This window comes from Ambystoma mexicanum, chromosome 8 (assembly GCF_040938575.1).
Source record: "Ambystoma mexicanum isolate Mex_15411 chromosome 8, UKY_AmexF1_1, whole genome shotgun sequence".
Classification (NCBI taxonomy): domain Eukaryota; kingdom Metazoa; phylum Chordata; class Amphibia; order Caudata; family Ambystomatidae; genus Ambystoma; species Ambystoma mexicanum.
Window position 1 is genome coordinate 1,311,299,294 of NC_090929.1, and position 24,412 is coordinate 1,311,323,705.

The following is a 24,412-nucleotide window of genomic DNA, read 5'->3' on the forward strand; positions in this document are numbered from 1 at the left end:
AAATCTTTTTTTTAATTAGGCCCTATCTGTTTTGAAAACGGCAATAGTCCTTTTTTATTTCACATTCCATGTTGTCTTTCTTTGCAATCAATTGTTGCCATATATTTCAATTTTGAAATCTTTCACTCTTCCTCCCACAATGCCATTTTCTAAACATTCAGTTGTGAGGTACCAAACGTCAATGGCCATGCTTGTACAAGTTAACGTAGGGATATGAAGCAAAAAAAAGGAAAACAACAATGCGCCTATATGCTACTGTTGAACTAAGTGTTTAAAACATGTGACTCCACACTAAGTGCTTTGGTGTTGAAAATCATTTTGTTAAATTTTTCAAGAGAAATGCAAACATACATAAACAAAAATCACCTAAAAAACCTCGTCTCAATGTGTCTCATTAAAAATGACAGCGGTACATTTTATCAGCCCTATATTATGATACTAATAGCTGCTCAAAGAAATGTAAAATCATGATGAAATAAATAGATTAATAATTGTGATCCTGATGAACCCAAAACAAATGTGGGATTCCTCATTCAATAGGTGCAGGAGAGGCTCTATGTGATGTATTCAGAAGGTTCAATACATTTACTTACAAAATGCACCTTTACACATTCACTGTCAATAAGACTCGATGTAGAGAACGTAAACAATAAGCTATTGCTTACTTATCATTATTAAGCAGCAATATAAAATCAAAATTTGAAATTTAAAACAGGCATTGCTAAAAAATAAAGAAAACATGCTGTATTGCCAGCTGCTTTGATTTTTAGATTCATACATTACACAGTACTAGGGATGAAATATTTTTGAAAGCACTTAGCATGTGAAATGTAAAGTAACACAAGTTCAAGCAGTACTGTGGTAATCTTTACTAGTGTGAATTCCCTAACTGCACTTGAAATGTACTATGAAATGTACTATGCTAAGCAACCATGTTGACATTTCTACTATTATCATTAAAATCTACGGAAGAAAACACATGAACTGTCAACAAAAACTGTTTTTGTAAGCAGAGAGACTTTGCCAAAGCCAAATATGATCGATTATCAATGTTTGAGCCTTACAAATATATTTGATATCCCCAGTAGCAATTAAAGCAACATAATCCAATGTTCTCCATTGGTAAATTTAGGTATTGCAATCAGTATGTTTGAAAGACAGCCAATGGCATGGGCACCGTTGTCTGAATTCTGCTCAGGGAAAGCTCCTGCTTGCACACTCATCAAGATGTGTGGGTTTAAACTGAAGACCAGGTCAAAGTTCTTACAGGGCTTCCTGATTGGTCTGATGCGTCTCCTGCACCACTTGCATAGGGAAGTTCCCGTTTGGGGCTACTCAGATGCCGATCAGATTCTTTGATCTGGGAAAGCTGTTCATCTAAAGCTTCCTTTTGGAGCTGAAGTTTCTGAGCATGCCCGGCCTGCACCCCTAACTCTCTTTCCAGCACGTAGAATGCTTTGTCTTTTAATTTGATCTCCTCCATCTATAAGGAGAACAAAATACAGTCACAAAGTCTTGCATTTGTATACAGGTTTGGGGTTACCATTGAAACCAGCACTGTTAAAGGCAGCACTACAGCTGCAACGTGTATATGAAACAACAGATTCACATTCAGTGGACTTGATTCAACACCTATTATATGATCACATACATTACTTAACAAATGAAAAAGTCAAGGCTCTGCTGTTTCCACCTAACATATGCTTTTCCTGCCATTAGATTTTCAGTAAGTAGGTTCTTTAAGAAAACAGCGTCAAAGAACAGCATTAGCAAAACAATATACTACAGCACGTTTATGAAATACATTCAACTTCTCAAATTAGGTTAATTTATATTAATGCATCATACAATTATGACATAAATCCGAATATCCACCATGTCGATTATTGTGCCCAATGCTCAGACCAGACAGAAAGTTATGTAGTGCATAGCTTTATTTCACACATCATGCTCTCAAAGACTCCTTCTTTGGTAGCTAACAGTAAACATTGCAAAGGCTCTCCACTAATTAACCAACGTTTTCTTTCATGTATTCTTTCAGAATATACTTCAATTCATATGCGAGTAAGAGGTCCACCAAACAGCATGCAAGTACTTAGTATGCCATTCACACACTCAACGTTTAACCCACATCCAGCACGCCCTTCGGCATGTAGGAGGAAATACTTGAATACTAGTCCCAGATAATTGAACCAGATGAACAGGAAATCCTGCAGATGTGGGGAGAGAACCAACATATGTACATCACATCAGAAACTCTCAAAATGAGAAGAACTCATTTTGCAAGAAGGCACTGCATATGTGGAGAACATCTGCATAACCATTCCCCCTTGATCATCTTCGTGACGTACGAAACACATCCACTTACCAAAATCTTAGATTGGTTAGAAAACCCGAGCCTACGGGTGGAATCTCATGAGGATATGGAAACAAAGACTTCATTGAAGAATTGACCTGCTAGTCTTCGCCTAATAAGCAACTCACGTTACTACGGAAGTACACCACAGGCCTGAATCTGAGTTTTTGATAAAAAGTGCATGGAAATACGACATTCTCCCTTCCAGCTTCCAGCACCATCATTCTGAGGTGCGTGGAAATATTGGAGGGCTTTCAAGCAGCAAAAGATGCCAAAAGCGATATTGCGAGTATTTCTTAATAGACTGCCACTTTTCTAGTTAAAGAAAGTGTCCTTAAACTTTAATTAAACTAGAAAAGTGGTGCTGAACTCTAAGAAATGCATTGTTTATAAAGGGGAAAAGTGTGCAGTGGAGTTTAAGGGCCCCCTCAAAGGAAATGTATATTTACTCCTTTTTTGTCCTGCAAAACCAGTGCTGCTGGGAGGAGATCCTCTCCATGTGGCTGCCCTGCATTCCTGACGGTTGCCAGGGCTGTTGTCAAGCCATAAATCAGACACAAACAAAAGCCAAAACTATGTCCCTGCACCACATTCTTCCTTCATGGAGGAACACTTTCTTACATTCGCATGCACCTCGGAAACGGCCCCCAGGTCTAATAAATAATGCTTTTAAAAGGTCAGAACACCAGTTTACATCCACTCCAACATATCTTGGAACAGCAATCTAGTCTGTACCTTACTAATCAACATAAAACACCTGTGCACAATATTCGGATCAAAACATTAGCAAGTTGCAGGTGATAAAGGTCAATGCACTTAGTGCTGCTCTGAACATTTTGAAATGTGAGCATATGTCAGCTGCTAGAAGAAATGTGCATTGGCTTCTGATTCGTGAGCACATTATCTTTAAAACTCCAGCCATCACTCACAAATGCCTCTAGAACACCGCACCAAGATAGTGCTCGCTAAAGTTCTGAGAAGTGCGATTGGCAAGACCTACCCATACCTCCAGCACTCGGCGCCTCATCATGCCTGGATTTAGACTGCAGAGGTCTGGGGGGTTGAGCTTCACCTTCATTGCCGCTAAATATTGGAATGCTTTACCATTGACTCTAAGAACTGAACACTCAAACTGGGCCTTCTGCAAGCAGTTCAAGACTCTGCTTTTCACGCATGACGGGACCAGGGAGGGCACATATCTTCTAAGGACGCATTCATCCCCACCCCAAGTCATTGTTGCTAGCTGTTGCTGTTTCACTTGCAGATGTAACCATTGCAGGCAGAGTCTCAATGCCTTCGGGTTTAGTGTGCTATATTAATGAAATAACAAACAAATAAACAAATAAAACAGTGACTTCAGGCAGTTTATCTCTAAGGACATTGCTATAACTGAGTGACTACCACAAATCCAATTCCTGTGACTATCTCCATGTGCGCTTTATGATAGCCATATTGGCGGAATGCAATGACATTGCCACTAGGAAATGGAAACACATTTTACTGCCAGTTGATTGCCAGAACACCTCCTCACATACTATATCCTACCACAGAGATTCAATAATTAGGCAAACAAAATGGCCTACAAAAAAACGCAAAACAACTGGAATAAGCTGATGCAAAAAAACAAGACCAATTTCCCAGATCATACATATTACAAAAGTATTGTTATCTCTAAACCTTTCCAGCACACTGTTAGAACCTGCTCACCAATTACTCCCATTAATCAAGGTAAAAGACTTCATCTGCGCTGTCATCTTCTGGCGGTCCTCGAACAAAAAAGAACAATTTCCAATAACAGTTTCACAGGTCGAACATAATACCAAGGAACAGTTCCAGTTTATTTTCAAACTTTCCCAACACATTGTTACTGCCCAATTGCCACTGACTCCAGGTCTCCATGGTTGACACCATCATTATACTGGCCTCTGCTGCTGGGTGGTGCAGGCCTTCAACACAGTTCCTGCAGTAAAGCGATGCAAGTATCGCTGCACCCCATTACACCTGGGCAATTTTTCTGAAAATGTGCCCATCTGGTTGATCACTGGCGGAGCTTGGGGCATACATGGTACTTGTTCTCTGCTTTTTACATGTTACAGTGAAGCTTTTTCATGATGAATCAGTACATTTTTCAACTAACCAATGCTTATTAGCAGACTGCTCCCATTGTACACTATACAACTGAGCTGGTTTTAGCTTGTATAGCACTTGAGTAATTGACACATAAATCGACTGAGACTTTAAAACTACTCTCTGGCACTTTGCATGCCAAGGACACCTGTTCAAAATGGAACCTAAATCACCACAAACTGGAATACTGAATTTTAGGCATCAGAGGAGGACACACAGAGAAAATACAAGGGGCGGGTTTGGTAAGCCCGCTGGTAGGAGCATGCTAAGGAACTACTCGACAGCCATCAGCAATTGACAACGGACCAGTGGAAACAAATCAGTTGACTAAAAGGGTGTGTAAGCCCATATTGGCATCCGGGGAAGGGCCATTAGCCAATCAAGTTGCTGGAACAGTGGGCGAGAATATACATTCTCTGCCCGATGTTGCAGCCACCCGAAGCCATTCCCCGGTGGTGCCATTTGTTTTTATGTGGGGAGGCAACAGGGAGGCTCCCTGCCTCCCCACCTCCCCCGACCCGAAAACCAAACAAAACCTCTCTGCCACTCCCTCCCTTCTTCCCTCCAAACTTACCTGCGGGACCAGAGCCTTGAGATTTGAGAAATGGAAAAGGGACTTAGTCCCTTTTCCCTATGGCGATGGCCATCTTTGTCTCCTTTTTTTCCGCTCGGATATTGGCTGCGCAAGCCAATATTGCTATATTGCTTTTTCTCTTTGTAACAACGTCAGTTACAACGGCAATTAGATAAAGATAACAAGCCAGAGTATGAGCAGGATCCAGATCAGGAAATGGGTATGTAACAGAGTTAGTTAAGATTTAGAATCAAGAGCAGTTCAAAATCTTGGCTAAGTGCCTTGAGGATGTTCAGGCGAGAATGGAAGAAAGGATCCCGAAACTAAATGGGCATATATATATCTCCTGCATAAGAAACACAACCCTGCAACTAACCAGATCGAAACAACTTAACTACTGGCGCTACTCTACCATTTTCAACAATATTTGGGGGAAATGATGCTGGAAACACTGAAGGTTTACAAATGTCAAGCACGCCCAGCTGCTATACATGGATCAGGGTTATGGGGCCACTGAGGTACTGAACTGGGCGAAACGAGTTTCTGAAAAAGTATGATGTGTCTCTCAAAGTGTGCACACACCATTCACATTTATTTAGAAGTTTGAGTACTTCAAATAGAATGTTCTTATTTTGGTTTCGCCTCAATGTGGGGATTAAAAGGCTACATTTATTAATTAATGCTACATGTTTGTTTTGAAATGTTTAATGGATATGTATTTTCTAGCCGAATTAAGCAATATTATTATTATTACAACTTTACTATTACTGAATCAGCCATAACTTAGACAGCCTCTGTAATCAGCATCTTTCAGAGAATAATGAAACACCATGAAACCATGCAATTTCATATGCATTTCATACTTTCTTTGCCAAATGTGCCGAAGGAACCCATTGCTGTATGTTCATAATATAAGGGAATTCACTTTTTTTTCTCATCCAATCCAGTCTTTGATCTGGCTTTGAAATGATTTGGCCAGCTTATTTTACAACAACGTTATCAACATATGAACTACCCTTGAAGTTAAGGAGCCAATATTAATGCTAGTATGGGAAGTCAAGAAACACAACCCACTGCTCTATAAATAGAATGTAAGGCTCTGGACTGCTTGCAAGTGAAAATTCTGCCAAGAAAAGAACACATGTGTGTACCCCTAGGATCATTCATCAACTAATGTAGCTAAATAAGCCTTCTTTAATATGTATTTCACTACCGCTGTGGGGGGCAGACATGGCCTTTATCGGCCCACCAGCCCGAGCCCAGGAAGAGGGTGATGGGCTATTAAAGGCCATGTCCACTCCTGGCAGTGGGGGGTGAAAGCCACTCACACCCCACAGTTTATCAGGGGTGTGAATGGTTTCTTTTTTTTCTTGTGAGATTGGTTGCACAAGCGACACCAATCATCCCTTTTCTATTTCTATGGAGGCCGGGATCAGGAGGAGCACCGGGACTGGGGCACAAAGCTTCGGCCCAGCAAGTAAGTGGGGAGGGATGGAGAGGGTAGGGATGGGGTTTGGTTTAGTTTGGTGGGTGGGGAGACCAAAGGGAGAGGCTCCCTGTTGCCGCCCCACATAAAAAAGAAGATGGTGCCACCCGTGGAAAAGCCTGCAGAGAATGTGTATTCTCTCCCATTGTTCTAGCCACATGTTCGGCTCAGCACCCTTCATATTAGTCAGACTGTCTGCAGTATTAGACGCTGTCAACCATGATATTTTCCTGAGAGGTCCTTACCATTTTAGGAATCATGAAATTGCCTTGAGAATGAATGACGCAACAGGCGGTGGCCCTTTCTCAAGATGAGTCCCCCTTCCTTGATATGATGTGTGGCTCCCAAAAAAGGGTCTGATTAATGGTTGTTTATTTTTCCTGTACATTTGCAGCTGCTAGTTGAGATTTCGAAACCTTATGTCATGGGTATTTCCCTGATATATCATGGGAGACAAGGAGGCCCTGCAAAACTGTTTTCTTTTTGGGGAACCCAGGACCCAGTATTCAATGGCACTACCTGGTGGCATAGGCAATGTATTATGAAGGGGAGAGACTGGAGAATACTTGAAAAATTTGAAGGCCACTCATACCTCTGTAGTGCTCACATCAGGTGCAGTCGCAAAGGATGGTGAGATAATGACTTTACCATCTGTAACAATTCATGCTTCATTTGGGCCTTACCGATCCGGTACAAAGGCTACCTTTAATGTTATGCTGTCTTCTCTTTTTTAATTCCTCTACTCCATTATAGGTAAGGCTAGCTATGAGGTAATGGAGTGACTGGTTGAGTAAACAATTATGCAGAGCCACAGAGCTATGATGTTGGGACTTTGTTTCAGATAAAAGATTTGCGGAATTTACAAGGGACCTCCTATATACCAAGGGCGGTGGAGTACCTACAAACAGAGTTTATTTACTACTGTTTGGCAAAAAAAACAGCTGGTGTGGCTAATCGTCAGCTGAACACTCATACATGGATGATCTTGCTCCTCAAACACAATTCTTATACTTGATAGAGCTTTCAGAATTGGGAGAGGGATGGGGTTGTTCTCTCCGAGTTCTCAGCCACTTTAATCCTCTCTTTGTGTTAAGGTTTATTGTTCAAGTTCCAAGTACAGTGAATATTATGTGCTATGTTTATTTATTTATTTGAATTATTCTTTAGTGTTGGCCCTACCGAGAGGGTCTCAGCACCTTTCATGATTCAAATATTGAAAAGGTGGGAGTTGAAAAAAGAACTTACAAAATGTTTTCAGGAAAGGATAGGAAGATTAGGAAAGACAAGTGATAACAGTAGATGAGGGTAGGGTTATGTGTGGGGAAACAAGTATGTTTTGAGGCTTTTTCTGAAAGTGGTGATGGAGTATGCAGTGTGTACTTGAAGAGGTGGGTGTTCCATGCCCTGGGTGACCAGTGGGTAAATGCTTGTTTTTGTAAGCATGTGGGTTTGTAGAGCGGAATGTTTAGAAGGTGTTGGCTAGCTTGTCTGGTGTTTGTGTGGCTGATGGGTTTGAATTTGTCATGAAGGGTTGATGGAGCTTTGAAGTAAATGGCTTTTAATACAATGCAGAGTCCTTTGAAGGCAATTCTCGAAGGTCTGGGAGCCTGTGGAGCTGGGCAAGAGCCAGGGTGATGAAATAATGTTTTGGTGGGTGGAGAATGAGTCTGGCTGCTATGTTTTGTATGGCTTGCAGCGGGGAAGGGGTGTTGTTGGGGAGTTCAGTGAGGAGAACATTTCCATAGTCAAGCTTAGAGAGAACCAGTGCTTGGACTGCAGTGCAAAAGTCACCAGGAGGAGGAGTATGTCTGATTTTGCATACAAGGTGTAGTTGTAGATTGAGTGTTTTGGTAATAGCGGCTATGTGGTGTGTGAAGGAAAGGTGGGGCTTGATTTTGAAGTGAAAGTATTTACCAGGTGTGGAGGGGGATATGTGTGGGTTTTTTGTGGTGAGTTCTTGGATCCAAGGGTTGAATTCGGATTTGTGCCTTAGGAGTCAGATGAGGAGGTATTCTGTTTTGGAAGGGTTGACTTTGATGAAGTAGGTGGCCATCTAGTTGGTGATGGTGGCAAGACAGGTTTTAAGGGTGTAGAGTTGTGAAGAGGATGACGGAAGTAAATTTGTGCGTCATCTGCATACTGTTGGAAATGTACATTTTGTTTGCTAAGGGTCTGTCCAAGGGATTCAACATATAGGTTGAAGAGGAGGGGAGGTAAAGAGGAGCCTTGCAGGACCTCATACTTGACAGGGGGGGTTCTGATCGATAAGTGGGCATGGAGACAAAGGGTGTCCAGTGATTTAGAAAGGAGGTAAACCAGTCCAGTACGGTGTCAGAGAGATTCATCATGTGGACTAGGATGTTTAGTAGAATGGTGTGGTCGATGGTGTCGAAGGCAGCAGAAATGTCAAGGAGTACGTGTAGTGCTGCATGTCCTTTGTCTGTGATATGCATACATGTTTTACATATGCTTTTACACGCTGTTTGGTTTTGAAGGACTTATATGGTGGATCGCAGCACTGATCCTAACTTCCTAATCTGCCATCCACTATTTACTCGACCATATAGAGCCACCAGCATCTCTGCCCACGTGATTATCAGTGGGCACATATCCTATGAAGTCCCATGGAATCCACCAGCTTTTTGCACCTGCTCAGATCAGGCAACTTCCATATGAATCCGTGAATATACCTCCCACCATGCATGTACATGTCAGTAGCCATTTCAAATGTTTGGCATTACGAGGAATAATAATGCACAGAAACATGTGGCAGGCTGGATTTCTGTGAATTATTTGCAACTTGGAGACCTACCAATAAAAAATAATCAAAGATGGAATTACATGTACAGAAGAAGTGAAAGCACCTACAATCTCCGCTTGATGTTCTGACATCAAGTTGTTTGGAAAACCTGGGATGAAAGTGCATTCCTAGGGACTCAGCCATGCCAAATTGCCTGAGCATTGATGGGTGGGATGTTAGAACACTCACCGGGGAAATAAGCAGCCACAAGAGTGTGGGTTGGAGCCTCCCCAACAATGATCTCATTTTTAAAAAATGATTAATCTTCCTCTGGCCGTTATTAATAATGATATTTGCTGGTACAAATTAAAGAGATCTTCAAATTAAACTACTTAAAGTATTGTACAGTACAGTTGTGATCGACTACCCACCAACACAGAGCCCCTATACTGTGGTTTTGGACCAATATCAGTATCAAGGCTTCGAGACTGCTGTTGTCTTTTTTAAATTTAATTTATTTTCTGGGCGATAATTTCCCATGATTTGTCTGTGCATTCTGGGAACTGTATTACAAAATGTATAACAGGCAAATAAGCAGTACTATGGGTTGCTGGACAGGGATCTTGAGAAAGGAATGCAGCATGTTGGCATGTACAGAGTGTCACTATAAGGTGCAAGGAGTTTATTCCAACTGGCTCTATGACAGTAACTCTGCCAATCTCATAATTGCATTCTTTTTTCTTAATTGTGTTTCTTTCTTTACCATGCCATCTTCTCTCCAATACTAATGGAAAGTAATGTCTTCTAGTGCTTCTTTTCAGATCTCCCAACAGAGCGGACATATACAACACTTTGTAGAAGGGAATGACTTCCCTGCAAAAAGTGAATCCACACCTTCAAGTTGAACTAACATTGCACCATCACTGCAGCATATAGACGGTACTTTTGGGTGCCAACAACAGCTGAGAACATGCAGGTCTGCCTCTAGCCCTGCAATCTTGAAAGCAGAAGATAAATAATGCAACCAGAAGCACCCTTCACACCTTTGAAGGAAGTATATGCTTCTCTTAAAAGACACTGTAGACAAGTGACCCTGTGGGCTGGCTGCTATGACCAATCAGCTGGATAAAACACATGAAAAACTGACACACCCTGGCAAAGCCAGGGAATTGGGCTTTCATTTGTCAAATGCAGCCTTGCATCAGATGCTAACGTAAGTCTCGGACAGCGCAATTATGACTTCAAATGATTTCACATGCCTGACATTTCCCAAATGAAACCACACGTGCTCCTATAATGGCAGTATGGCGAAATGTGTACCGCTAGAAGTCATGAGAACGAGATTCCTGAGTAGATTTTTCACATTAAGTAATGAAGATCGGGCACAAGTAGTCTGGGAGAAGCTAAGTGCAGGCAATGAAGTTTTTTTGACTACGGAGGTCATTAGAATGTTGGATGAGCAAGGTTTCACGAGAAAGTATTACAAATGCATTTGTAAATGCTGTGATCAATTGTATGTATCATTGGATAACAACGGACTATGTGTTCTGCTTATGTGGTGTGCTTTCGTCTCATGGATAGAATGGAATTGGATTTAATGTAGTGTTACAATGGTATGTTATATAATACTGTGAACAAGTGTTGAATGTCTGAATTAATATATACTGAAATTAATGTGATGAAAGAATGCATTATTTTAGAATTGGTCAATTGCGTTTGTTACCTAATGGATTATGTAAGTATTGTTGATGTGCAAAAGTTCTAATTTTGAACATAAACGCACACAAAAGAAATGCCAGTATGTGCCTGGTACAGCTTCCAAATGTAAGGTAAAGCCCCACATGTCCATGTTCTGTCAAAGATACCAGTTTCACCCTTGAATACCCCAACTATGTCAGTTACGTTTTTTATTGATGAAAGGCTTACTAATACAATTTTTCAAACAAAAACACCAACAACACTTTGTTTTGTGTTACCTGATAAAATGGTAAGGGGTTGCCCAATGCCTCAAAGGACTACAATGAAATACAGTTCACATCACATACGTGATAGCGATCAATAACGTACTTAACACAAAACATGAGCACACTTTAAACAAAAAAAGAAGCAAAAAGCATTGCTCTGTCAGACATCTGATATTATCTCCATTACATTTCCAGCAAAGGCTACCAATTGCAACTAAGGCACACATAAAATGTTCAGCTTTTAGCAAAATGCAATGCCAACAACATAGAAAAAAGGAAATAAGACACATGCCCGAGGTGGATGTATATTTATACCTATTTTCCATCTACCGCCATTCGTGCCACTAGGCATGGCGAAAGGATACCTAGAAGCGAAACCTGAAAATATACATTAGAGTCATTTGTCCACAGGGAAGCTTCTGATAGACACCAAATGAAGATGATACAGGGATTGTGGGGGGCTAAAGAAAACTGCTACTGGCTTCATGTTCAAACTTTATCACTAGGTTTATCTGCGTTATTGGAAACAAAATGTCATAAATGGATGTCGCCTTCCTCTATGTGGAGGGGACCAGCCAACTTCCAACCTGAAAATATACTTAGCCAGCATTCCTAACAGGGAGGTCACTTCACCAAAATGGCAGAGGTAGCGGAAGTGACATCACACGATTGTTGACCTCTGATGACATCACAGGAAGTGATGTCATTTGACCCCCGACCCCGAAGTGACATCACAGGAAGCGATGGAACACAACCTGTCACCCCTTGCCAAAACAGGAAGTGGCATCACATAACATTGTTTCTAAGTACAATATGAGAATTATGGTTACAATATCACTGTAAAGTGATATGTATTTCGTACAAGAATGGATCACTATATGTATTGTTAATATCAGCGCATATAGGCCCATATTACCAAATGACTGTGAATGCAAGCAGACGTCGAAGGCCAAATGAAAATGATATATTATATAGCACTTCACGTAAGTGCTTCATATAGAACAAATATACATACAATATCACCCAACCTGCATTGGTACTCATTTATCAACCACAGTAGGATCAAAAGCTGAGTTGACCTTGCCGGGAGTCGAACCTGCAATCTGCAGATCACACACAGTGCAGCAGCAAGCGCTCAACACCGTGAGCTATCTTACCGGCTATAGCTATCCGAAAACCAGTTACTGCAGAAATAAAGAGCGACATGCTGCTGTCCACAGTCTAGGAGCCTAAAAAAAAATGGGTATCTAAGGAGACCACAGGGGTAGCAAGGGAGACCTCAGGGGTCGCAGGTGCGACCCTCGCAACCCCTAAACGACGTCCCCGATTCCTAAAAACATTTCAAATATTATCATAGATATCGTGAAATCAAAGGAATGTATTTGTGTTCCAGTCACTCAAATACAAGGTCTCAAGAAAATATCCTCTGGCGTGAGACAACAATCTTAGTACGTGTGTACAATGACATGTGCATACATGTCTCTGAAGTATGGTCAAAAACTGCTCTTGGATTGATTTGATCCTAGCATGTGACATTTCTATGAATTCAGATGATAGCACCGCCATTGCCCTCTAAATGGCGTCCAGGGCCAGCAGCCCTTTGTTAAAAATGTGATTGACGGAGCTGTGAGATATTCAGGAAGATAGTCGAAAGCAGAGACTAAAAAACTAAATTTCCACACGGCTTAGTGCTAAGGATTTCCATGGTGAAATTGTACATGTGCAAAGAAGAGCAACTAAGGCTGAATACAGTGCACAACCTTTACATGCACAGAAGGCAAGTACGTGTTATAGGCATAACATTTTAGAAAAAATAATAAAAGGGATATTTGAGCCATTACTTTGCTGCATCACGTTACAACTTTTAATGGAATAATATTCTCTGAAAAAATCAACACGATCATCAGATATAAGCGTATTAAAAAAATGTAACCGAATTAGATGTGTTATCTTCCAAAATGATAACACACATAACAATATATATATCAAAGGCGAGCCTACTGCACAACCTCAACATCAAACAACATCAGACATTGTATGCTGCTTAAAGCATCATATACATGCACATCACACACGATAGACTGGCCGCTGGCGTGGTATTTGAAGAAGGAACTCACTGATTAATCTGCCTTAATGTCCAGGTTTGACTTCATAGCCGAACGCACTTTCCACTAGAAGCCGCAATATCACTAATACCCGGGCACCTCCCGTTCATGGAAGCCAGTAATACATGATATCTGTTATTGGGTCCCTTAATGTGGATAATAGAGGCGCTGCTCCTGAAATATTGTCACTGAATATGTATGAAAACACACTATCCAATCAACGTCTGCGAGCTGTGCTGCTTAGTAGTGTAGATTTTCATGTCACTGATGTGTGTCTGTCTCCTGCTAAAATGCACTTTCATGTTACAGTGCTAATGAATAAGACGCCCGTGAGCACAGCCTGAGCTCCAATTACACCGAAGCTGCTGACATCAAAAGTGGAATAGTTTCAGTTTATAATCCTGCCTGCAATTCTAGTGTATTGTATGCTACATTTCTGTTTTTTTTTTTAAATGTGTATTGCTTTTGCCAGATATTACGAATCAGGTGTAAAAGATATGCATTTATTTCTCTGTATTTAAAAATCTCCTCTGCAATGTTAGCAGAGATTGTGTTTACATCTGTTCCTCCTCTCGATGCATGCATTAACATGGCGGCATGCTACAAAGAAAGTAATACCATTGAAAGCGCAAGTAAAGGGAAGGCTGTGATGCCAATAATCTCTGTGCTAAAAAAAAAAAAACAGCAGCCATCCCCAGAGACAACTTTAAATTGCAAATGAAAAAATCTATGCCAGCCTGCAATTGTTACAAGGCATATACATTTCCCCAAAGGTGCAATGTCTGCGCATAAAATTAGAATATGTTATAAAAGCAGAGTAACAAATGCACGTGACTGAAGCTTGAGACAGGCCATTGCAGTGAAGAAACAAAAAAGCTGCTTGTAGTGTCACAGTACCAACACGTGTTGGCAGTTTCAGAGGAAGCAGAAGTACCAAACAAAAACAGCACATAAGCTCGTCTTGGCTCGATATTGCTGAGATTGTGTGATGCAAGGAGGGGGAAACTGCGAGACGATTGCATTGCTGTAGAAGACCTCAAGCCACCCTGGTCTCCATTTTGCACTTTTCATGGCTTCTGCCTCTCCCGTGTTGGACTAGTCACTGTCACTGCCAATAGCCCACCATCATTCAAAGGCACAAGCCTCAATGTGAATCTCCTGATTCAAATGTAGGATAGGCCATTCAAACTGGACTAGAGCTTGGAATAAGCCAGTCACGTCAAGTACATTTTACATTGGCCTGCCATTGCCACAATCCCTACAGTCCTTTGAGAGTCAACAGCCTGTCAGGAAATGAAGCCCAGTGAGCCAAATAGCTCAGTGAGTTGATACATCTGCAGCAGAGATATTTGCTCTAGATACAGATAACAGTTATGAATTGTAGCAGAGTGGTCTTATAACTTCCACTTATCAAGAGGCCTGTTAAGTGTTCCATGGTGTAGAGCACCTGGGTCCCATCGGGGCTACTGCACTTGTAACAGCATAAAGTGCAGGTAAAGCCTCTGCATTGTGGAGTTTAATCAAAGGCCCCAAACAAACAGAATTGAAGGACAGGTTTGGAAAAATGACCTGCCAGCCTTCAAAAACCTTCACGCTGAAAATGGTCCTATTAAGGCAGACTTTGGGGGTTTCTGCAAGTAACACAAGGAATTGCTATGTCAAAAGGCCAAGCATTGAAAATGGAAAGGCCTATCCGTCATTACAAAAGGAAAGGTAGAATTGAAAAGCAGCCTTTTAATTCACAGTGTCAGAAGAAATTCAAAGTCCCCTTTCACATGAAAAGCAGAGCAGGATTTTCAAACACTGACACTAGAATGGATTGCATGTGCTTTTGCAGTTTTAAAGCAAGACATGAGAAAAATGTTCCTCTGCTAACATAGAGAAATTAGGGGAAACACTTGGTGTGTGTTGACAACATGTAATGTATTAAAATATATTATGCTTCACATGCAAAATACTGGCAACAATTGAAAAGAAAAGGCCACTTTGTTTCCATGGGTCACATGTACATTTCATTTAGGCCCGAGGCAGACCCTTTTGCTTGTTGTTGGGCAGACTTCACAAACGACTCCCCCACTGCAGGCATGTTGGCCTTCTGGTCTGGAAAGGGGATCCTTTTGAGGCTAATGCATCCCAACTATTTACAACCTGCAGCCAACAATTTCAAAGAACAGAATGGCAAAAGGCCTAGCCAGTGCGTTACTGGAATGTAGGGAGGAGCTGTGAAAACAGGGCTTGTAATCAAGGGAAGCTAAACTTTAAAAAAAATACAAGAAAATAGAAGGTTATCTGCAGTGGGAGATCTCTGTGTAGCTGATGCATCCCAACTATGCATGGCCTGCAGCCCACCAACTTCAAACAACAGAATGGCAAATGGCCGGAAGAAAGAAGAGCTAAGATTTGCATACATATGAAGATTTTTCATTATTTTAAATGGACGATCATAACTTATGCAGTTTCTCAGCAACCAAAGTCACACTGCCATCCATTTATGTGTCATTTTTCAGATAGTTTCAAGGCAATATTGTTGAAATACAATACGTCCACATGCGCTTTAGGGAATTGTAATGGCAAGCTAAAATGTGTTTCTGGCTGCTCTGAACATGTCCAAATTTAAGAATTGGTGTGCTGGTTGAGGGTAAATTCATGTATTTGTAGAGTAAATTGAATGTTCACAACTATTATGCTTTTTTTATAAACAGCGAAAAATTGCCACATGCCCGTGCAACATGGTGCGTACCCGGTTGTCGTATTATTTAATTCCCCATGATTAGCTGAAGCAGAGTATATACACATTATGACAGCTACTTTCTGGCTAAAGTTAACCTAAGAAAAAAAGGGGAATTTCAAATGGGAGTTACCAAAATTCTGTTCTAGACTCCTGAACCAGTCCTTTGACAGGGAATGGGCTTGGGGGTTGGAGAGAAATGGGAAGGACCAATCAAAGTTGCAAGAAGTTTTACAGGGCACTGCCCATATTGAAATCCTGATGGTGTCATCACTGGTATATAAAGTGGATGCACAATAAGGGAAGGGGAGAGCTGCTAAAAATTACCAACAGAAAGATCTGCAAAAAGATTACCAAGCTAGACAGATGCCAAAAAAAAATCACCAAAGGAGATCTATGGACATGTCACCTGGTTCGAAATATTGCTGGGGAGACCAGAAAAGCAGAGGCTGTAATTCTTCACTTGAGACAGAGAGAGAGAGAGAAGTGCTGGGGGTTCCAATTGACTGAAGTACTGGCTAGAATCCTGTTTTTCCCTTCAAGCAAAGCTGCTCAGTCCCTGAATGCCCGCCCTGAGATTTCAGAAGTAAGTAGATTGTCCAACAAAAGGTCAGCATGGGGATCTATTTAATCAACCCATTCCATATCATTGGTGGGTTCTTTTCCATTAGGGTTTGGGGGCAAACTGTGTAGATCGTTAGCCTATTTGACTGAATATACATTTAATTAATTCCCATTTAGCAAAACACCCTGGGGTGGTTTTTGTAAAATTTCAAAATTAACAAAGCTCATTCCCAGTGTACACTGAAAACTATAGCCTGTAATGTAAGTGGGTAATCCTATGTGCCCTGTGGACCCTCACTTCTGTAAGAGGGGTGCCCTTGTCCCTAAACTATAAAAATCACAAAACTGCCATCTTCCCCAACACAGAACTTTAAGTGGAGGGGGTCTGAAAATCCCACATTCTTAAATCATCCCCATTTTACAGTTCAGCTTCCCCAACACATGCCTTTAAGTGGAGGGGGGTCTGGAAATCCCACATTCCAAATCATCCCCATTTTCTGTCCAACCTCCCCAACACAGGCCTTTAAGTGCAGGAGGGTCTGAAAATCAAATATTCCAACTCATCCCCATTTTACTGTCCAACTTCCCCAACACAGGCTTTTAAGTGGAGGGGTGTCTGCAAATCCAAAATTCTTAAATCATCCCCATTTTACTGTCCAGTTTCCCCCAACACAGGCCTTTAAGTGGAGTGTGGGTCTGAAACTACAAAATTCCTAATTATCCACATTCCAAATCATCCCCATTTTCTGTCCAACTTCCCCGACACAGACATTTAAGTGAGGAGGGTCTGAAAATCCAAAATTCCAAATCATCCGCATTTTACGGTCCAGCTTCCCCAACACAGGCTTTTAAGTGAAGGGGGGTCTGCAAATCAAAAATTCTTAAATCATCCCCATTTTACTTTCCAGGTTCCCCAACACAGGCCTTTAAGTGGAGTGTGGGTCTTAAAATCTAAACTTCTTAAGTCAGCCCCATTTTACTGTCCAGCTTCCCCAACACAGGCCTTTTAAGTGGAGGGGGGGGTTGAAAATCCAAAATTCCAAAACATCCCCATTTTACTGTCCACTTCCCCAACACAGAAATTTAAGTGAGGAGGTTCTGCAAATCCAAAATTCCAAATCATCCCCATTTTACTGTCCAGTTTACCCAACACAGGCCTTTAAGTGGAACGGGGTCTGAATATCCAAAATTCCGAATCATCCCCATTTTACTGTCCTGCTTCCCCAACACAGGCCTTCAATTGGAGGGGGGGGGTCTGAAAATTCAAAATTCCTAAATCATCCCCAATTTACTGTCAGCTTCCCTAACACAGGCCATTAAGCGGGGCAAGGGGTTTCTGAAAATACAAATCTCCTAATGTTCCCTATTATTCTGTCCAACATCTGCAACACAGTCCTTTAAGTGAGGGGGGGGGGTCCTAAAACTGTCCACACACCCTACACATGGCAGTTGAATAGAAGGTGGCTGCATGTAATTGATGCTTGGGTTTTTGGGGCTGGGGGAGAGGTGCTTGCAAAAGTGTGATCTCAGGTATCCAACATTGTAAACCAAACCGCTAGCCCTTTTAAGCATGCAGAAAAATCGAAATTGCACAGCACTGCATATGCAGATTTATTTTATTAATTGACAAGTGTTTATTGTTCCTTGAATTGAAATCTGTATGAAGTAAAGTATGGTGATTTTGAGTTTTCCCAACAAACATGTGTGATTTATTTGCGTAGAAAGAACTAAATAGAAGTTGAATTGTGAGCCACAGAGAAAAATGTGTTTTTAGTTTTAGTGTGATCTCCATTAACTGTAATCCAGATAAATATATTCTCTGTCAACCGGCCTGGTTCTTGGCTTGTGGGTGGCACAGGGGGAGAGATCCAACGGGCATGATATGCATCTGAAAAAGGGCTGGACAAAGAATCCACTACACAGTTTGTTGTGTGACACCTTGATTGGGGAGGGAAGGATCTCCCTGTGTTGAAGGTGGCCTCTCAATAAACCTTTACAGAATGCAAGCAAGGGTAGCATCTGATGAGGCAAACCTCTCATTCTGCAGTTTACAGCCTAACTGGCAAATAATATGTTTGCACACATGCAAAGCAAGAACCAGATTTGTGGACTGAAAATGCATTTTTTGAATAGAGGTTAAAGACCTAGCCTGCAGGCCGTGCTGCCTCATATGGCCTGGAAATTCCTCAAAGGGGCACGTCATATGATAAAAGAAATAGAAGAACCTGAGAGGAAAAGCATCTCTGAACCTATGAGATTCAAGCAACAAAGAGTGCGGGTGGGGCAGAAAAAAACAATAGAGAACTTAACAAACATGCCAACACATGTGCTAGAGCAAAACAACAGGAAGAGAAAGAAAAGGAGCTAAAGAAGGCATAGCAACACAAAAATGAGAGTAAAGAAATAGAAGTACATTTTTGGAAAGAGTGAGCGGCACACACACCAGCAATATAAGTGACGAATAGACTCAAAGCAAAAGAAAATTAAGAGACAGAACAATAGGAAAACACAGATCAACAGCAGGTGGGACATATGGAAATGGAAAAAGCGGGACAGGAGAAAGGCATGCCAATAATATAAGAGGCACTTAAAGAAAGATATTATCAACAAGTGTAGAGACCACAAAAGAAATAATGAGCAAGAGTGAGTGCCTGAGCAATGGCAGAGGAAGATGGTTCAACGAGAGAGAAGAGAGGTAGACAACATGAGAGAGAGACTCTGTAAACTAATGGAGACAGAAAGCCCGAGGAGACAAACAGCAGTAATAGGATACAGAGACAGGTAGAGTAACAGACCATAACAACATGTGGCATTGCATAACTACACAGTGAGAGGCAGAGCAACAGAGTCCGAGAGACAGGGGAGTCAGAGTAGCAACAGGAAGAAGAGACAGAGCAAAAACATGATGAGGAGTTTATGGAACAGACGTAGGGACAGGCAGCAACAGTAGACGAGAGGCAAAAAGTGATGCTGATAGAGGGCCTTGGTTTATGCATACCCGATTTAAGTAGCTGGTATCTGGCTCTCTATCTGTGGTAGTTCTTAACAGAGTTTCTGTGTCCAAGTATGAGTGTGTGTTGGTACATGTAGCGTTCTATTCTGTATGTAATTGATTAACGAAGTTTCTGATATAGTAGTCATTTATATTGCCATTGTGTTTATATTGTTACCACCAGGCTACTCTATCCATCTTACATGGCATCAGCAGCACACCTTTGCCTGAATAAAAACTGCTTTGCTGTTTTTTCTGTACTGCCACATGCTAACATTATTGAATCTAGCGCCCTGAGATCGCTTTGCGATGGGCATTGAATACTTTATTTTTGCTGAGATTCGCTTGTTCGTGCTACTTGGTTGTGCGAGGCTTGAACTTGTTGTTTCCTGGAATTACCTTTCCCAGCAGCCTTCAGGGCTTATTTACCCAATAGCGGTGCGTCAGAGCTGGCTTGTTCTGTAAGGCCGGTTAACACTGGTTTGCGCCGAGTTGTGGCGTGTCAGCGTTTCACTCTCAGTACTTGCATAATCATGGCTGCCCCCCTTCCATCTGGTCGGAGTATCAACACATCAGAAATCCTCCAAAAGTATCTAAAAATGGGATTGACACCTGTGGATCAGTTAATTGTGTGCAAGACATCCCACCTGTTATATATTCTCCCTTGTCTCTTGCACACAATTCCATCCCTTTGAGTACATGCACCTTGTCCACCCCTATTCACACCAAAGAGGAGTGCTAGGTGAACACCATGCTTGGGGGCTTGCACACCACTTTGAATATACCAATTCAAGAAACTATGCGGTCTGCTTCTCAGGTAGGGTCTATTGGCGCAAAAATCAGTGGCACCAGACAAGCTGACACTGGGTCGATAGGAGGCTCAAGCTAACTCTTCAATGGCCTGTACTCATATCATAGACCAAAATGCCACAACACAGGAATCTATTCTTACATGCACCATAGTAGAAAACAAATGTCCGACAGTAGGGCAGGATAGGAAAATAAAATGGTTGTTACTTAATGCAAGGTCCCTTATAAAACATTCCACTGAGGTGGCTGACCATATTACTATGCACAAAATTGATCTGTGCGTAATCACTGAATCTTGGCTGAATGAGGCCACAGGGCCCACAGTGACACTTGCGGTGCTCCTGGCTTCAAGTTCTTGAGAAAGGACTGGTTGAATGGGAAAGGTGAGGGAGTGGCCCTGATTTACAATACGTCTTTACAGATCAGGAAGGTGCAGAACGCTACAGTGGCAGACTGTGGAGCATTGTGGGCAAAGTTAGAAATGAATCTAATGCAAGAGTGAGTGTTTTCCTTATTTACAGACCTCCCCATAATATACTGGATGTTTTGCTTAATCTAAGTGCCCTGATTTCCCTGAGTTTCAAACCTAAATCTAGGACTCTTATTCTGTGAGATTTCAATCTTGGTTTTGAGGACGACTCGGATTCTCTGGCCTACACTAAAACCACACTGTGTTTCCTAGCTTTCTCTCAACATGTTAAATCACCTACCGACGACAAGGGTAGAGCATTTGACTGGGTACTCAGACAGAATCTCACCCTACATGACCTAGGGAGTAACTCCTGCCCCTGGTCCGATCACTATCTTGTAGATTGAAGTTTGTCATTATCCATTCATCATAAATGCAGACCAGAAAAGGTGTGGGTGTCATATAGAAACCTGTGTATGTTGACACAGGCTGCTATGGCCCCTTTCGTTTCACCCTCTATTAATAACCTATCTAACATCAACACAGTTAATGAATTAGCTAATGTGTACTGGCCCTCTTCCTGCTCCCACCTGCAAGGCTAAAAACCTTGGTGTTATCTTCGACTCCCCACTCTCCTTCTCTCCTCACATCTCTGACGTCTCAAGAAGTCACACTACCAGCTGCACCTCCTCGGAGGTATTCTTCCTTTCCTCTCCTTCTGCCAGAAGCTCACTGTCTCCAGAGCTCTGACTATCTCTAGGATGGACTGCTGCAACAGCCTCTTTCTAAATCTGCCTGCTTCTACTCTCCGCCCTCTGCGACTTGTCCTTGGCCTCAAGCCCAGGGATCGTATCTCTCCAGGACTGAAATCTCTGCACTGGCTCCCAGTGGCTGCGATGATTAAGTTCAAAACCCTCTGCATCGTCCACAAGGCCTTCTGCTGCCTGGGGCCCCAATACCTTCAACCCTCTCTTCCTAAATATGTTCCTTCTCGAGCTCTTCGCTCATCCGCCTCCAACTCCCTCAGGGTCAGTCGCTTCTCCAAGTAACGAGTTGGTGGTAGATCTCTTTCTTCGGCTGGTGCCTCCCTCTGGAACAGCCTCCCTGCCTCCCTTAAACTTGAGAAGAACCATCTCCGGTTCTGGAAGCTTCTCAAAACCTTTCTCTTTGCTTCTGCCTTTTCTCCTCCTCTCCTCTGCTGACCTCCTGGCTGTAACCGGAACTGCACTGGCTACCCAGACACCCTCTGATCTCAGGCCCAGGTCCCTCGCCCGCCAACGCCACACACCTGCACTGCCTGCCTGGCAACCCCTGCACCTGGGACTGTTTCTGTATCCCTACAGTCCCCTTACCAGCCCTTGACACCTGATGTCTGCACTTACCCTTGCCACTTGCTGGCCGTTACTTTACTTATTGTCATTATCTATTCCCATGTACTGCACTGTCCCTGTCCCCTTCCCACGCACTTGCGTGATCTGAGTGACACCTGGCCTAGAAGGATCGCTGTCTGACTTCCCTTTGTTCCTCTCCCTTGCCTCGTCGCGCCTTGAAACTCTGGTGTATAGGCGCGTTATAAATGCCATATCATATCATATTACAATACTCTTCAGATGGCTGTTAACCATGTGGCCCCAGTGAAAACGTGTCTGTCCAAAACTCAACCAAGCAAACAATGGTACTCTTCTGTTATTCACAACTTAAAAACTAAAAAGATCAGAGCTCTGAAACAGTGGGAAAAAACTCACACTGATGATGATAGAATTGTGTATTCTGCAGCATCAAAGGTACATGAAAAAGCCATATGAGATGCAAAAAAGGCTTTTTTCTTTACGATCAAAGAATTGCTGGAGCCACTTCCATCTCCAAAGAACTGTTCAGAATCCTCAAAGAGATGGTGGCTCCATGCCTGCCCCCATCGCAGGTCATCAAAAACTGTAGCTGGTGTTTATCTGTCCATAATGTTTTGAGAAATAATTTAGATAACACCCAGGCAGACATCTTGTCTAAACTTGAGAAGGGATGGGGAGCCACTAAGGTTTTCCCACCATTAAGTACTGATGATGACTATCCCATATTTGATTTCCAGCCTATTAGGGAGCAATATTTGGTGGAAGTTCTTAGGAAGCTAAAGCCTACGAATTTCAAGGGCGGGGGGGGGTTTGTCCTGCCCTCACAGTTAAGCTGTGTGCCCCTCAGCTTGTCCCTTTGATCACAAAATGTATAAATTCCTCTTTTAGGGAAAATTCTGTACTCCAAATATCAAACAAGCCTAGACCTTCGCTCTGATTAAAAAAACTATTTAGGATGCAAGTGTGTCTGGTAATTATTGGCCAATTACACATGTCTTTTACTTGCTAAAGATATTGGATAAAGTGTCACAACTACAAATCGAAGAATGTTTACTGCTGGATAACATCTTGGGACAGAAACAATCTGGATTACGCTGTGCCCACAACACAGAGTCCACCCTTCTTGATTTGAAAACTAACATGTTTAACGTTTTTTAGCAAAGGAAACACAGCCATGCTTGTGCTACTGGATGTGTCTGCCACATTGGATCTGGTGGATCACTCCATTCACTCTGATAGACTAGGCCTCAGCCTCAGCAGTGAACTGGGTAAAATAATTTCTATCGGATCGGAAAGCTGGAGTTTTCTCTCAGGAGTCAATGGCAGAGGAGTTCTTGGTCTCCTGTGGCATGCCTCAAGCTCCCTTTATGTCACCAACATTATTTAACATATTTACGCTTCTATTATTCAATCAATTGGATGCAGCCAGCATTATTTATGCAAATTATGCATATGACACAAAGTGCCTGGTACCGCTTTCAGGAGATTATTCCACTGATACCATCACAGGAACCTTACCTATAGTTTGATTCAAACCTGGATGCTAACTAACAAGCTCATACTCAATGATGCCAAAACTGAGCTTATGGTTGTAGGTACTATACCTCAACTTCGGAAGCTGAGCCCAAAATATCAGCAGTTTGTTTTTGCAGGCTGCATTATTAAGATTCAATCCAAGGCTAAGACTCTGGAAGTCACCCTGGATCCAGATCTGTCTATGAAAGCACAGGTGAACAGCCTAGTTGCTTGTATGCCATACCATCTGAAATTGCTGGCACAACTGTGGCCTTTGTTGAATACCTCCAACTGTGCTATCATCGCATGTGCCATCAAAGGGGCCAAGTTGGGCTATTGTGCCAGTCTTTTGCTAGCTATTGCTTAGGGGGAGCTAGCCCGGCTCCAGCATATTCAAAAGAACACTATACCTATTGTGGAAAGGTTGCTCAGATCGGACCATGTGTCCTCACCCAGAAGGGCCTTACACTGGCTCCCAGTGAGAAGTGGTATACTGTTTTGTGTACACTGTATTACGCAGCATTGTCTCTATGGAATGGGGCCTGAATATTTGGTTAACTGCATCTCCTGGCTACCAGCCCGCAGAACGCTGCGATCGAATGATACCGTTCTACTGGAAATTCTGCAGACTAAACTCTCCTGTGTAGCACAGGGATCCTTCCAACATATGGCTCCAAAATTATGGAATGCAGT

General features: G+C 42.2%; 1 protein-coding gene across 15 annotated transcripts in view; it reads right to left on the minus strand.

The window, feature by feature from the left end:
- Window positions 1–24,412, minus strand: part of JAKMIP3 (Janus kinase and microtubule interacting protein 3) — a 2,072,678-nt gene that overhangs the window by 902,658 nt on the left and 1,145,608 nt on the right. For 10 of the 15 annotated variants that reach the window (XM_069611426.1, XM_069611425.1, XM_069611424.1 and 7 more), the window contains one exon: window positions 1,268–1,483. The exons of the other annotated variants lie outside the window; for them this stretch is intronic. In XM_069611426.1, coding sequence (XP_069467527.1) covers window positions 1,268–1,483 — 216 coding nt within the window. The remainder of the gene's footprint in view (window positions 1–1,267; window positions 1,484–24,412) is intronic. 15 annotated transcript variants of the gene reach the window in all.